The 15,925-nt window shown below is 40.1% G+C and overlaps 1 protein-coding gene across 1 annotated transcript; it reads right to left on the bottom strand.

Moving 5' to 3' along the window:
• Positions 1-5,180: 5,180 nt before the first annotated feature.
• oprk1 (opioid receptor, kappa 1) lies at positions 5,181-7,859 on the bottom strand. Its single transcript, XM_026313520.1, has 3 exons — positions 7,615-7,859; positions 6,476-6,828; positions 5,181-5,719 (listed from the first exon to the last, which is right to left on the bottom strand). The coding sequence occupies exons 1-3, from the start codon at positions 7,857-7,859 to the stop codon at positions 5,181-5,183; spliced, it is 1,137 nt and encodes a 378-aa protein (XP_026169305.1).
• Between the last annotated feature and the right edge of the window lie 8,066 nt (positions 7,860-15,925).

The raw sequence follows: 15,925 nt of genomic DNA, 5'->3' as shown, positions 1-15,925 counted from the left end.
TCCCATTGGTTGGCGTGAACAGCTGTGACCAATGGGCGCACGTCAGCCCCCGTGTGGCGAACAGAGGAACTGCAGCTTGAGTTAAAATCTGAAACCCTATTGTCCCCATGGTCCCTGCATCACCGGCCTTTGTTACAGCCCCTCTGCTGATATAATGGCATTGAATAATCATGGTGGACCCTAGATGAGAACACATTCTTGTTGCCACTCATGAAAAGGCACTAAACTAATGCAACTCATGGCTTAGTAGTTAATAAATCAAGCTTTACAGATCAGGTATCAGGTATAAAGTAGAACAATGTGAACATATTGTTTTATAAGTTTAAATTCAGCATTAAAAATTGCATTTAACCTCCATCCAGTCATCCATTACCCACTTATTCCTAACCAGGGTCACAGGGACCTGCTGGAGCCTATCGCAGCTCTCTTTGGGTGAAAGGCAGGGGTCCACCCTGGACAGGTCACCAGTCCATCACAGGGCCACATAGAGACAAACAACCTCACACACTCACACTCACTCCTATGGGCAATTTAGAGTCACCAATCAACCTGACATACATGTTTTTGGACTGTGGGAGGAAGAAACCTGGAGAAAACCAACACAAACACAGGGAGAACATGCAAACTCCACACAGAAAGGCCCCTGATGGGTCACAAACCTGGGACTTCTTGCTGTGAGTCAACGGAGCTAACCACTCATCCACCGGCACACTTAACCTAAATATCAAAATAAAAAGCACATGTCCTGCTGGTAAACTGCTGCTTTGACTCATGTATTATTACATATACCAGTATTATATTGTTACTAATATGTGTGTAGCAGTTTACTCTTGAAGCCCATCCAAGTGGGACTACTATATTTATACTTAGAGCTATAAAACCTTTGTTTTGTTAGACCAAAAATCTGAGATATTAATATTTGTTAGTTTACTTAAAAAACAAAATGAGTAATGTCAAATAGATGCAAAATGACTCTGTCCCAGATTGAAATGAAACCATCTGAGAGGCAGTCTGTTTCAGTGAAGCAGCTAAGGGACTCAAACTGGACACGGCTGTTTTATGGAGTGCTCAATTGGCTGGTTTAATCGTTAACAATTTATTGGGTTATCACATGATGTTTATGTCTTTTCTCAATCTGAAACGTAACTGGCAAATACACCTATTAAATAAATACTGAAGAAAGAAACGTACCATTTGCCTCTGCCTATTTGTGGAGTAGAGGTAGGATTAAATGAAAATACACACATTAATAATACAAGTTCCTCATAGTTGTGCTATAATACCTAAAGGCTTGATCAAAAGTTAATTAGTCAATCACCAATGCTTTACAGATCAGTTCTAAACAGTACCATAAATTCTGCTGCTGCAAATGCTGGTGTTTGTCCTCGTTCAGCATTTGCTTTGTCATTTTACTGCTTTAATTCATCAGGACGACCCCTGCAGTGGTCCATTAGACCTCTTATCTTCTGGGAAACTGTCAGCAGAGCATCTGGACAAAAGCCCATTTGTCAGCCGTTTATTAACATTCACAACTTGATGCCTTACTAGAACATAAGAAACCTGCCAGCTGCAGCCAGAGAGATTTTTACATCCTAGCAACCCCAAATTTGTTTTCATTAATCTTTAACAGAGCTATAAAGCAGTATACATTTATTTATTAACCACAATAATGTTTATTACTGAATAATAGCTAATGACAGTATATAACAGCACAGTCCCATCCCATATTTCCCCACTGTCATCCGTGCTGTGTTTTATGCAGCAAGTGATGAGTGACAGTTTTTCTTTGAACAATGAAGCCTATTAGAGCCTTATTAGAGCCTTATTACACAACAACCTATTACTAAACCTTGCTACAGTGTAGGTAATGACTGACTAACTTTGCCTTGAAAGCCAGTGACAGAGAGCAGAAAAGTGCAGCAATCTTGTTCGTAATGGCTGGCAGCATCATCAATGCTCACAAGGACCAATTAATTTAATTTGCCTCTCAAATCTCAGAGAATTCCGGTTCATTGCGCTTCATTAGCACTGTCAGTAACTGTGAGCTGCATCTTCAAGCCTTTGACAAATGGCATCTATAGGAAAAAACACTGTCATCTGTTTAAAAAGTAAAACACCACTGCACTACTGAGACTAGGATTCAGTTCCTCAAAGTGACACCTCTGTCTCAGCTGAGCATTCACAAACACAGTTGGCATCTGGTTGCATCTGGGAGGTCTGTCAGGGACCACGCTGCTGCCACTGCATCAGTGACTAATACTGCAGTTAACAAGTCCACCCTTAAGAGGTTTTGCTGTGATCCAGTCTTTGTAGAGTTAACATAAACATAGAGGAGCCTTTTAGCTTTTTTTTGTTAAAACAAATGAGACATGTTTCTTGTGAAACAGCCACTTAAACAGGAAATAAATTTGCAGCCATTGCAAATTCCTCATCAGGTCCTCACTGGTAGCACAACAGTCAGTATGCTGACCATGTCAACTTAGTAAACTAGAGTTAATGAGTATTGACAATCAGAATTATTGAAGCAGCAGGTTATAATCTCATGGCTGATTTCTGATGCTACTCCATATTTTTTTTTCTTGAGCTTACATTGATATCAAGGACTGACCTGATATCATGTTTCTTTTAAATCAATCAGTCTCACATTTTCCATCTTTATTGTGACTCTGAACATGTATGAAGCAGGTTTTGACATTTAAGGCTAAAAAACACAGCAAAACATCCAACAGATACAATGTGTTTCCAATGCAACAGCACATTACACACACACGAGGCTCACACCTGGGTCAAATTCAGCTAATCACTTTTATGGATATGCTTAGAATTTAAAGAAATCTTTTCTATTGTACAAGTTACAGTTTTAAACGAATAATTAAGAAGACATACTGTAACCGTACTGACAGTGGTATATCATCTGTAAAGTTGTCATTTTTCTAGATAATGCTACAATAACAATGCAGTAAGCTTATACTGGATTATACCTTCACACCCTTAGGGAAAAGAATGATGTGGCTAATTGCTGAGCTTTCAGAGCAAGCACAAGAGCTTAGGTCAGAGGGCAAAATACTGTAAGGCACACAAAACAAGGCACAAAAAACACATTTTCTGCATCATTGTCAGATTTAGACAAATAAAGATACTGATGGTTAGCTCTGTATTAAGAATTAATTGATTTGCTGAATGCAGGTGACCCAGTGTCTCCTATAACAACAACAATAATTAAGAAAACTAGTAACAGTTAATCAGTCACAATAATTACTGTCTTACATGAAGCGTCGATGTGGTATAGACCCAAAAAATAATGTCAAATTAAATGAAATTCATTTGCAATCTTTTTTACAATCAAAAATATTATTGGATACATTCACTGGTAGCATAATAACAGTGGTTCATTCACTGGAACATGGCAGCTGAAGTTAAACATATAAAACTCAAAAGCCCATGCACTGCTATTGAAAGTAACATGTTTTCATAACTTTTTTCTTCTGAAGTAATACCTAATTATATAAAGATAAACTCACAAATAAATGGTGATATTTACAGTATAAACATTAAATCGCACTAAATACTGAAAGCCGTGTTGTATAGATACAGTATGTTATTGTCAGCTGTTGCCGTGGGGGCATCTATTTTTTACATGTAGTCTCAGACGAGGTGAGAACATGCCCGGCTGAAAACACTATGTACAATCTTTGACATCTCCCTGATGAAACGCAACATCAGTTAAAAATGTGAGGAGCAGTTTCAGATTTAATAATACAGCACAAAGTTTGAGGTTAAAGAACAGTGGACATTGAAACCTCATCAAAGTCATCTTGTCAAGAAGAATATACTTTCATTGATTTATTTCGTGAATTCTTGAGTTGGGGGCTACAGGAATGATCCCTGAGAGGTTATTAAATGTTCTACACGCTGAAGTGAGACTTTTCAAATCCATAGGCTATTCACAGCTTTACAACACAACAAGGAACCAAACTACAATTCACAAAAACCACTCAGTCTGAAACTATGCTCATAAGGAAGGTTGTTCCTAAAATAAGCAGGTACAATTGCTTCTGTTCACTCTGTGCAGGAAACAGTTGATCTTTAATGCTTGTGAAAACTACAGGATATTATTCACTGCAATCTGAAAGCTTTTAGGGAAATTTAAATCAGGTGAAGAAAATACAAAGAGCTACACAACTAAATACTTTTGTTTAGTTAGCTTTCATATTCACCATGTTACTCACTTTTGACTTCACCATGCCTCACAGCAAGAAGGTTCTGGGTTTGAAGTCAGTTCCACCCTTGGGCCTTTCAGTCTGGGGTTTCCAGGTGCTCTGGCTTCTTCCACGGTCCAGAGACATGCAGGTTAGGTTGACCAGAAAATCTAAATTGCCCGTAGGTGATAATGTGTTTGTCTTCGTCTATGTGTTAACCTTGCCAGTGACTGGCCATCGGTCTTAAATAGGCTGGGATTGACTCCAGCCTATCTGCAACCCATGACAGGATAAGTGTTACACAGATCATACTCTTTTCATTGTTGATATCAATCATGTGAAAACTAACTTAAAGCATCATTTTAAGCAGATTTCATAATACATCAAGTTTCAAAATGGATGTCATAAATGATTAAGCACTACTCAATTTCTGGGGGTTCTAACTGGGCTGTGATGCCAGAGGGCATCTTTGAACTCCCATCATCACTGTCCCATAACCTTTTAATCTAAACGTCACTGTAAAGGATGAGCCTGGTGTTACTGTATAGTTTTTATTGTCAGCAAATCCTATGGAAAGCCCAAAACCAATACTGTATGTTGTTTTTATTCTCCCACACCTGAGCCCACTGGATCCTACTGAAGATTTAAATCATTAAAAACGGGCAATAGACAATGTAGGTAGGACGACAGTGTCCATGTTCATGGAAATGAAGCTCACTGATATATTGTTTTTGCTCGACTATAATGCTTTCTAGTAGAATCAGTTTGTTGTTGGTTTAGGTTCTTTTCATAGGATTTGTTGACATTAAGAAAATTGTGGACTATACAAGATTGTCATTTAAGTGTTTTTGGACTATCTGACCAATGTGCTAAATAAATAGAACTAGCCCTCTGTCAGATGGTAGTACTGATTTGAGTCAAGCCCAGGTCATTTGAGTCCTCCCAGCCTTGACAGGAAATGGAGGACATGTCCATGGCTAGTCATACTGCCCTAGCCTGCTTCATATCACCCCGGGCTTCTGTGGGGCACGAATGGTCCCGCAGTGTGCTCCTCACCCGGCTCACCCCCTGGCAGTCCCTTTGTCCTTTGGTGCCTGGGCAGCAAAAGTCCCTGAAGCACCTCTTGAAGTTCTCATCTAGGAAGGCATATAGGATAGGGTTGAGGCTGCTGTTGGTGTAGCCCAGTGCCACGCAGAAGAAGTAGGCGGCCATGACAGCTGTAGTCTCTGGTACATTGGCAGACAGCGCCTTCACCAGGATGAAGATGTGAATGGGCGTCCAGCACACCACAAAGACCGCAACCACCACCAGCACCAAGCGCGTGATCCGGCGGAGGTTGCGGTCCTTCTCTCGTGAGCCCGACAGCAGGCGCACACTTTTCAGCCGCATGACCATCAGTGTGTAGCAGACGGTGATGATGATGACGGGAGCCACAAAGGCGAAGATGAAGACACAGATCTTCATCAGGGTGTCCCAATAGATGTAGGGCTCTGGGAACTGTAGGGCACATTCTGTAGTCCCTGTTATGTGTAGAAGACAGAGTCAGAGAAACAGATTTAACCAACCAAAGTCTCAAACCACATTAGCAGCTTACTGAGGCTGTACTTAGGCGCTTTAAGCTAAATGCTAATTGCAGATCTATATTCAGCAGCTCAAACTCAGATTAATCATTTGGGAACCATGAATATTTAACTCATGAATATAAATTTCACTGCAATGTGTCAAATAGTTGTTGAGATATTTCAGTTTGAAGTCTGAGACCTACTGATGAAGAGTGCCATTCAGGAAGCCACATTACCCACATGGCTAAAAGCTGAGATTGTGATGTTTGTCACTACAGAACGGTAAAGGCCAGAATCTGATTCATCAGCCAGTTTAATAGCCCAGGGTAAAGTGCACTGTGCTTTATTGAATGGAGGCTCATTGTGAACATGGACAATTTATTAGACTGTCACTGAAAGAAAAAAAATCTTTCATGATCTATTTTCAGACAAGGAACATGGCTTCATCTTGTCAAGTAGCAGACACATGGACTCTCATCAAACCAATGAGACATTCATCATAAGAAATTTGATTAATTCTGGCCCAGGATGTTGGAATGCAGACGGGCTTCAAGTTCGAAATTACTGATAAAAGGTACTTGGTCTCTAAAGCAGACACAGAGATGAAAATAAATCAGTGAACTATGATCAGAAAGACTTGTGAGCTCCTGTTAAACATTAAAGGTAAAGTCATTCCAGCCTGTATCTGTGTGTATGCTTGCAAGGCCAAGTTACCGTTATTGGTCTTAGTGCTGCCAAGTACCATGGCAGGGATCCCGGCAGCAGACGACAGTACCCAGATGATCACATTGATGATCTTGGCCTTGACGGGCGTGCGGAAATCCAGGGCCTTAACAGGGTGGCACACAGCCACATAGCGGTCCACGCTCATCATGGTCAAGGTGAAGATGCTGGTGAACATGTTGTAGTAGTCGATGGAGATGAAGACCTTGCACGCCACCTCGCCAAATGGCCAGGAGCTGAGCAGGTAGTCGGTGCTCTGGAAGGGCATGGTTGTAGTGACCAGAGCATCTGCCACAGCCAAGTTAAAGATGTAGATATTGGTGGCTGTTTTCATTTTAGTGTATCTGTAGTGGGAAGAACAAGAAAACCTAAAGAGCTTCAGTGGAATGTAATTGTTAATGAAATCACATTTAGAGATGAGGATTAGTTGTCAGGGTGCTCTGCTGTTTTCCTGAATAGACACATTCATTTCATCATCCAAAAATACATAACAAACACAAACACATGGAGAAAAACAGTTCCTCCCTTTTCTGCTTCTGTCATCTCTCACCAAATTCAAGATGTAAATTCAGATGCAATATATCAAGGCTGATTTTATATTGGACAGTTAAAATGAAAAGACCTTTACGAGGCTTTTCTCAGAAACTGACATACAATTGAAGAGATAAGCTTTAAGGGGAAATATTGACATTACAATTAGTACACCTTCGAATCTGTAAAGCACCATGATCACTGCTGAAGAAAAAATAACTCCGGATGGAGCTGACCAATAAAAAAACACGTTTGAACAAAGCCACATGCAAACATCATGTGGGGAAACCTCAGAAACACACAGGTAAATAAATTCAATTACTTCTATTCAAGACTTTAATTATGGATTTCCATTTATATCCCAAAGGGACTTGGATGCACGTGGTTCCGAACTCAATACCTTCATGACAGCAGATGAACTATAGCAATGTCACAATTATTAACCGAGGTGGTTCAAGATAAAGCCAGTGCGCACTGATTTTCCTGTTGCTTTGAGCCGTATTCGTGCGTGTTGCACCGCTGTTACACACTTTGTAATATGAGTGGCAATGATTTGACATAATATAAAGAGCTTAAACATACCAAAGCTGAAAACTCACCTAATGATGACATACATCACCAAACAATTGCCCACCAAGCCCACCACAAACACCACGGAGTACACCGCGACTATGATGGGGATGATGGGCGACATGGGCTCGGGCTCAGGGTCCCAGGTGCCGTTGGATGTGTAGTTGAACATGTCCGATAAACCGGGTTGCCACGTGAAGTTTGGGATGCACTGCTCCGGCTGGCCCGAGGGACACCTGTCCTCTTTGTAAATGTGCACCACGCTGCTCTCCATGGCGCTTAACTCTCCCCGCACCGGCCGGACTGTTACTGGGCGTAAACTGATCGCTCAACTTACGCAGATCTCGGCCAAGACACCTGAATTTCCGGCGATCGCTACAGAAAACAAAGCAACAGTTTCTACAGTGATACAGATTATGGCTTCAGTAAATAAGAACGCAACAGCCCGCGCTCAAGGACATCATAACAAGTGTAACACCACCTTACCTGTTTTTCTGCCTACAAAAAGTTCATTCAAATAAATCAGGACAGCTGAAGAGTCTTTTACAGGATGCCCAGCCACAGGCGGAAACCCGGATTCTGGAAATTATGGCAGAAACAGAAGGTTTCTGGCTTCTTGTGTGGACGAGCGGGTAAATTCACTGCTGTGCCACCTCTGCGTCCCCGATGGTGCGCACTGGAAACCCGCACTGCTCATTCAATGACATCAGAGGCAGAGCCAACAAAGATTACAGTATCCATCCAGGAGAAAGTCTGTAGCCACATGCATCACAGTCGGGTGAAGATATAGGCTCTTTAATACATATATTTAAGGCTCTATTTATTGGTTTATGTGAGTTTGATTGTTTTGGCTTTTTTTCTGGAGAAATGCGTCACAAATGATCAGTCTCACTTGTAAAAATGTGATCATGCAAACATCTGATTGCTCATCCAGTCACAATAACATTATGAAAACCTTATTTTTTATACTTGAATTAGTTTACAAGATGCCCAGAGGAAAGGGAAAGGAAAGGAAACTGTGATAAAATATCATGCACACATGACTTATATATAAATATTGAAATTTTCATCAATGGTGCCATAAGATGTTCCCTAGCAACTCCAGTGAGAACTAATGCAAACACGTCAGAGTTCTATCAGATTCTAAAGAAGAACATATTCACCTTGAGATTCACCTTGATATAAACGCATCTTTACACATCAACTTATGAGGGGAACTCAGAAGTTTTCTATGTTGGGCTTCAAATAAGAACCACTCAACACCTTTTCCCTCCATTTTGGTCAGAATTAGTTTTGCTGAAAGAAAAGAAGAGTGTCATTTTCATTATTTCCTCTCAGCTCTGTTTTTCATGTGCATTTTCTCTTTTTATCAACTCACAATTTTCCCACTACCTTTCAGCACTAATCTACTAATCATCCCCACAGCACAAAACGTAGCAGCACCGAGGGCGCAAAATGAAACCGAAATGTAGCTCTAAATAAATAAAACGCCACTGTCGACACAAATAACAGGCTATTCCCGTGTAACCAGACTCCTCCAACAGATAGGAGACAGATTTCCACCAGTACGTAATTAAGCCTGTGCTGTTTCCTTTCTCTTGTTTCACGCGGTAACACTTGTTGCTTAGAGACCCATCATGGCCAGGTGTTGCTTGAGTGACAGAGTCTTTTTGTGGGCTTCTGTTGTTAAGGACCACGAAACCTTGACTTGTGAGAGGACCTGTGTTTGCCTCTACAATCAACTGATGGAACCTTACTGGGGCCCTTACTGGAGCCTTGAATTGGTGCAATAAGGAGAAATCAAATGAAAGTGGAGTTAAGCATCAAGCTTATTTTTTTTTAGTTTTAGTTTGTTGGTGATTAGACTTCATGGATGAGAACAGTGGGGTCATATGAAGCTAAAAGACAGGACCAGATCTCCTGGGAGTCTAGAGGCTGCTGGTGGTGGTCGAGTAGAAACAGCAGGTGATTAACAGAGGCCTTGAAAAATAGGTGTACTTGGACAAAGAGGTTATGCAGGTGACAGGGAAGAGGCTAGTTGTGCAATAGCAGGTCTGCAATAATTATACATTTGTATAACAACAGTTATCTGGAAGCTATTCCCCTGCAGAGTAATTGTATTTATATTTATATTTTAAATTCATTTCTTTTTTAAATGAAATTTGTATTGACTATAAAGGACATTGACAGCTGCTGTGCCACGGTCACATTCCTTGTATGTCCAATATACATGCCCATTAAAGCGGATTCTGATTCTGAAATACAAATGGGAACAATTGCATTTACATTGCATTAAAAGAACTGCAGACAGTGATTGATTGGCTGTAGGGAAGTAGGCATTACTGGTCAGATGTGGTGATGCCAAGATGGCAGGTGGAGGGAGATTTGACAGCGTGGGAAAGCAGAAGTGATGAAGAGAAAAAGATCAGGAGCCTACAATAACCAAAGAAAGAACAAGCACAGCGTGAGGAAAGAGATCTTCCTTACTGAACCTAAGCTTCCTTCAGAGGCTGAATCACACGAGAGCCGCAGTGGAGACAACAGACACTTACAATATTTACCCTTAATCTTACTAATGCGGTGCCAAAGGTCTGTTTGCACAGATACACTGGCACTTGAAACAGGTCATTTTATTGGGGTTCCAGAGGAGGAGAGGAAATGTTTGTTAAATAACCTGCTATAGATGACATTGAGAATAGATTCGTTTATACCTCCCTTTTAATAAAGTGCTTCAATTAATAGTTTCACGAAGAACACAGGTATTCAACAGTACGTAATACTAGAGCTTGCACATTTCATATTTCAAGGAAAAATGCGTTACCCTGAGAAAACAAGTCAGCTTTTTGTTGCACTTTTCCCAAAAGATTAAGCAAAAACCAAACAATTATACAGCTGTGCTTCACCGGCCAATTAATGTCTCATTTTGCTATGTTTAATTGAGCCTTCTCAATTGGAAAATTGTCACGGTCCTCGACATATATTATTTCCTGTGAAATCCACTGAACATTCATTGTAATACTGCATTAACGAGAAGTGCCACTTCAATTTCCAAGCAGCTTTGGTGGATAAAAATTCTCTCCTGCTGTAGCTAAATGTGGATTTCAACAAAAACCAAAACCCTTTCCCATCCAATGCAATACTCTTTGATTGTGCTATACTACTGATTAAACTTATAAAAATATAAGCATGTATTATAATTTATACTTATAACATCTGCCTTCCCTCCCTCTCTGCCAGACCTGTTTAACAAGGAGCACTTCTAAGCCTTAAGATCATTACATTGTTCGTGAAAGTCATTACAGAGAAGCTAATATTATAATATTATAGTGTGTCCATCCATATTTTTCACAATATAATATAGTAATGTCTATTTATGGCTGATGTTTGTCTAAATTCACATTTTGACTCACTAAATGATTTGTACCACCTGATTCTAGTCTGCCTTTGTAACACCAGTGATCCCCATTCACCAGTGAAAACTCAGTAATTCTGTCTTTTTACCAACAAAACCTTTGCCTGGTAAACCACCCGAGACAAGGCAGCCCCTTCACACCCTGTGCCTAGAGAATCTGAACTGAGGAGACTGACAGTGTGCAGGGGCTGATTTAAGTGGATTCTTTTCATTACTGAAGAAGTTGTTTCTAAACTTTTCAAGTTTAAAGCCTATCCCAATTTTTGTGTTTATTGATGGGATACTTCATAGGTCATTTATTCAACATAAAGCAGTATTTTTTTTTAGGCCTATACTGTTCCTTTCTGTTCCTTACACTGATGTTCAGGTTTAGAAATCTATTCCTATTGATGAGATGTGCTGTAATTTCTTCAGCAGATTACTCCCATCATGGTCAAGCCTGTAATAACGTCTCATTACCTCATGATTTGTACTAATCACAGCGCTTTGTTTGAAATCTCCTAAAAAGGTGAAAATGGAAGGAGGGTGAAATAGCTTTTGTTCAGCACTGTCCACTGAATACCACCTTTCTTCAAAATGTCAAGATTTCACGGGTTAAAAAAATCTTCTTTTAAGCTTTGTGACAAAGGATTTGTGAGATTATCCACTGTGGTTTTAAAAGTTTTATTTGCCTGAGAATTGGGAGAATCCATCAGAAATTATTTTCCAACATAATAACATGGAGGCACAAATATTTTTACAAAATCAGAAACTAGATATGATATTGTCCAGTGAATCCCTTGCCAACAAGAGACATTTTCTCACATACATTACCCAGAAAATTATAATATTCATGTTCAAACCCCTGTAAAACAAGTGGGTCATGGTGACACGCACAGTTTTCCCTCAAAAAGATCATCACCTTTATATGCAGGTATCGAGATGTGATCTCTGCAAGTTTGATTCTGGCCTGGATTATAGTGGTTTGTGAAAATGTGATGGGCATGTATTGTGTTAGTCTTCAAGAGTATTCAGCTGCAGTTTGGTACAGGTGTTGTATTTCTACTCTATGGACAACAATTTGGAACAAAATGTTCTTTGCTTTGGTAGTACTTGTCCAGATGTTAAAAACATTTGTTCTTAGTAGCATTACAGATATTTGAGACTGAACTGTTGAAATAGCAGTACACACTTGTGAGATACTCTTGTATGCCTTTTGACAACACCCAACTACTTGATGGAAAGTACTAAATTCATGGTAAACATGTTTTTCCTTTCACTACTTTTCTTAGTGTTTGAAAAATGTTTATCATTTATCTGCACCTGTCTTCATGTTTCTAAGTTTTCCAAGCACAAATAAGAGTAGAATTGTTAAAGGGGCAGAATAATTCCATATCATGTGTCTGTAACTATCTCTTGATACCAATGTAATTGCAGCAATTTTCAAATTTACCAGTCAGGTAGATTATTTGGATTACTGGTGAGGGAGGGGGGCGGAACTTCAAAGAAAGCATGTTGCATATATTTAGTGTGGCTGTTGCCTTATGAAGGTGACCATTTACACATCCAGCACCCACAGAGCAACATTATCATTCATTTGAAATTATGTTTCTGTCCACTGGATCAAATTTAAATCCAATGTTCACTCTCCTTTTAACTTTGTTTTGGTCTCTGCTGCTACAGAATATACTACACAAACTTCACCAGCTAGTCACAAACATCTTCTGCTGTCAGGTCTGCAAAACAGATATTTAAAACTACATTATATTAGATATTAAGGAATGAAATAGTGATCTGTTTTTTGATAAATAATGAATTTCAGGAATAGAACTCAGACTTTTTGGACCCCACTGTACATTACCACTTCTATTCAACTCCATTTCATTTACACAGCACCAAATCACAATAAAAATCACTTGGTGCCAATGGAGAGGAAAAACTCCCTTTAACAGTTTAATACCTCCAGCAGAATCAGCCATCTGCCTCAACCAGCTGGGGTGAGTGGGTAGAGAGGAGAGAAAAAAACAGCAACAACAATTAACAACAAATAAACACTGCATGATGGTGGGGCCACTAACTGCACATCAGCAATATCCAGCTCCAGGACCAGGGACACCTGCAGAAGGTACAGAGAGAGAGAGAGGACAGAGAGGGAGAAGGTACACACTACGGGAGAGAGGAGGAACAAAGTTAGTGACATTCAATGGTGGCATATACATGTGAGGGGGGAGGGGAGGAGAGAGAGGAGAGGAGAGGAGAGCGAGAGGAGAGGTGAGGGGAGAGAGAGTAAAGGAGAGAGGAGAGTTGAGGTGAGGTGAGGGGAGATAGAGTGGAGAGGAGAGGAGAGGAGAGGAGAGGAGAGGAGAGGAGAGGAGAGGAGAGGAGAGGAGAGGAGAGGAGAGGAGAGGAGAGGAGAGGAGAGGAGAGAGAATTTTGCAGGGAGCCAATGAAGAGAAGCTGTTAAAGGAGAAATATTAGCTGCATAAACCTTGTCAGTACTATTTCATCTCATGGGTGTAAGAATGTGTCCTATTTTATGACACCCTGACACACAAAGAAGATATACCCTAAGGCAGATTTTATTGATTGACTTTAAAATGGCAGGCCATTTAGGAGCAAATTAATTTACAAGGTTTGTTCAGTACAGCCTGAAAGGCCAAATTAGTGGGGCTGCACACAGCCCAACAGGAAAGTTATTACTGTGCATCTGCACTCGGTTATAAACGATGTAAAGTCGAGCTCTGAAAGCCTTTAGAATTGATGTAATTCCAGTGTCTATATACCACAGTTGTTTCACAGCATGACTTAACAGGTACGTAGCCCTACAGCTTAATGCTACAAACAGAATTTTATTTGTCAGGCTGAAGAGTGAGATGTAAACACTGTGGTATTGGTGATTCTCCTTAGATGCAGCCTTAAACCGAGCTTCATGCTGCGTGCCTCTCAGCAGAGCCATGTTTTGATTGTCACTATGGGAACGGACAGTCTCCGACCCATGGTTACAAGAACAGAGGGATTTGATCGATGAAGCAAGGCAACAGTGCTATTTTCTCAGTGAGCTCATATAACAGTCCACCAAACTGGGCAGATGAAGACATCAAACACAAAACAATTTGGAACCAGAAGCCAGAAACTTGGCTTTATTTGCTCTTTATATGTTAAATGAGCTGATATTCATGAAATTACCACACAAACACTGTTCTGAAAGAGAGGGAACAAAAGTGATGGGAAAAGTTAAGAGACAGGGTAAGAAATCCATTGCCTCGAGGTAGTCTAATCTATGAGCCAAGCCCCAGAGGCTGACTGTGCACACAAACACAATTCACCCTCTGCCTTGACCCTTAACAACCGTGGGTAGCATAATAAAAAAAAGGCAGTGGCGGAAGGAAAAACCATCTGGTTCAGGGTCCAGAGTTCAGTCAGATGTTGCAGGTGAACTTGCACAGGGACTATGGAGTGCCAGCCATGGTAAATAGGAATAGCCTCTACATAAATATTGACGCTTTGTACGTTGCAGCTCCCCAGGTCTTTTAGATGTCAAAGCTTGAAGGATGAGTGCATCAGAGTTTGCAAAGACAGAAACCTGATTTGAATGCTTCTCATGTTTAAAGCAAGTTACTTTTGCAAGTGACCGTAGCTATTAATGCTGCATAGGCCCTTCTTATCAGTCAAGGTTAAAAACTAATATTTGAAGAATATCAAGGCCCCTGTTAGAAAGTCTAAGCAGACTTGTGTTTAGTTTGGACATTTTCAGTCTGAGTGATTTCCACAGAGAGTTGAAAAACACATCTATTTTCCTCATGGAGTTTAACTTCAGCACTGAAGGCATCTGGAAGCAGATTACCCATGCGTATGCCTCTGCCATCCTGGGCCTTCTAGCTGCCTCGCATGTGTGCAACTGTGAGTAGAGCAGACAGCAGCTGTTGTAAATCCTAACGTCTCCAAATTAAATGTCTATTTAGCGCAGATCTGCGAACAGGAATGTGGTACATTTACGCTATTGTGGCACAACCAGTGTAGTAAATAAAAATATATGATGTTGAAATGCCATGGGTTATTTTTTTCATTACCAATATAATACTGTACTGCTTCATCATGAAGAAGTGCAAGATTCTCCTCTGATCTACAAGAAGGAAGATCTCTCTGTCACCTTATATCAACTTTTATATCTGTGGAGAACAATAGCAGTTCATCATAACAAAGTAAATCTGAAGGAAAAGAACTTGTAATATTCCCATTACAGTAACTTCTGACCTCTTCACTTTCAAGCATGAGAAGATCTGCTAGGGAGAATGTAATAAACTGTCCAAATCCAGGCGCATAAAGCTTACAGAGACTTGAGGATAACTCAAAGCTGTAATTGCTGCCAAAGGAGTTTTTTGAAAGTACAAACTGAAGGGTTTGAATGCCTCTCCAAGTTAGAAATTCCCATTTTGCAGTTTGATCCATTTATAATTACATCTGTGCTAGTATTCTTGAGCCCCAAGCAGTACACCACTGCCTATTAAACAGACTTTAATCTGTAAAATTTGTGGTGTTCTCCTTTAATACAGTTAAAAAATAGAAAGAATATAAAGTAGATGGTCAAAAGAAATACAGCAATTGAACTTGGCACAAAAAATAGGTTTTGGTGCTCATTCCATCATCCACCTCGTATCATAAAAGTGAAAATATGTTCAAATAAATGTCTCTTTCCTGTATGGTAACTCTGCCACTGTGTGAAGTCTAATGCTGATTGCTGCTGTCACCGAGTGTGTTGAATGAGCTGAAATACTGAAGGACAAGCTGTGAAAAACATGTCACAATATAAAACCAAAGTCAGACAAAAATAGGTCAAACACCTCAGCAAATTAAATTCTGATTAGAAAGCACCACAGTGGATCCACTAACTCATATTCACACCAGAAACCTGATTGTGTAATATAGTTACAAAATGGATTTCTTTAAAG

The sequence above is a fragment of the Mastacembelus armatus genome, chromosome 17 (assembly GCF_900324485.2).
Source record: "Mastacembelus armatus chromosome 17, fMasArm1.2, whole genome shotgun sequence".
Lineage (NCBI taxonomy): Eukaryota > Metazoa > Chordata > Actinopteri > Synbranchiformes > Mastacembelidae > Mastacembelus > Mastacembelus armatus.
This window is presented reverse-complemented; position numbering and strand designations above follow the sequence as displayed.

Coding starts and splice junctions, on each gene's coding strand:
- oprk1 (XM_026313520.1), bottom strand. CDS start 7,859: ATGGAGAGCAGCGTGGTGCACATTTACAAAGAGGACAGGTGTCCCTCG. Junction 6,829..7,614: donor GTGATGTATGTCATCATTAG/GTGAGTTTTCAG, acceptor TTCCCACTACAG/ATACACTAAAATGAAAACAG. Junction 5,720..6,475: donor CAGCACTAAGACCAATAACG/GTAACTTGGCCT, acceptor TACACATAACAG/GGACTACAGAATGTGCCCTA.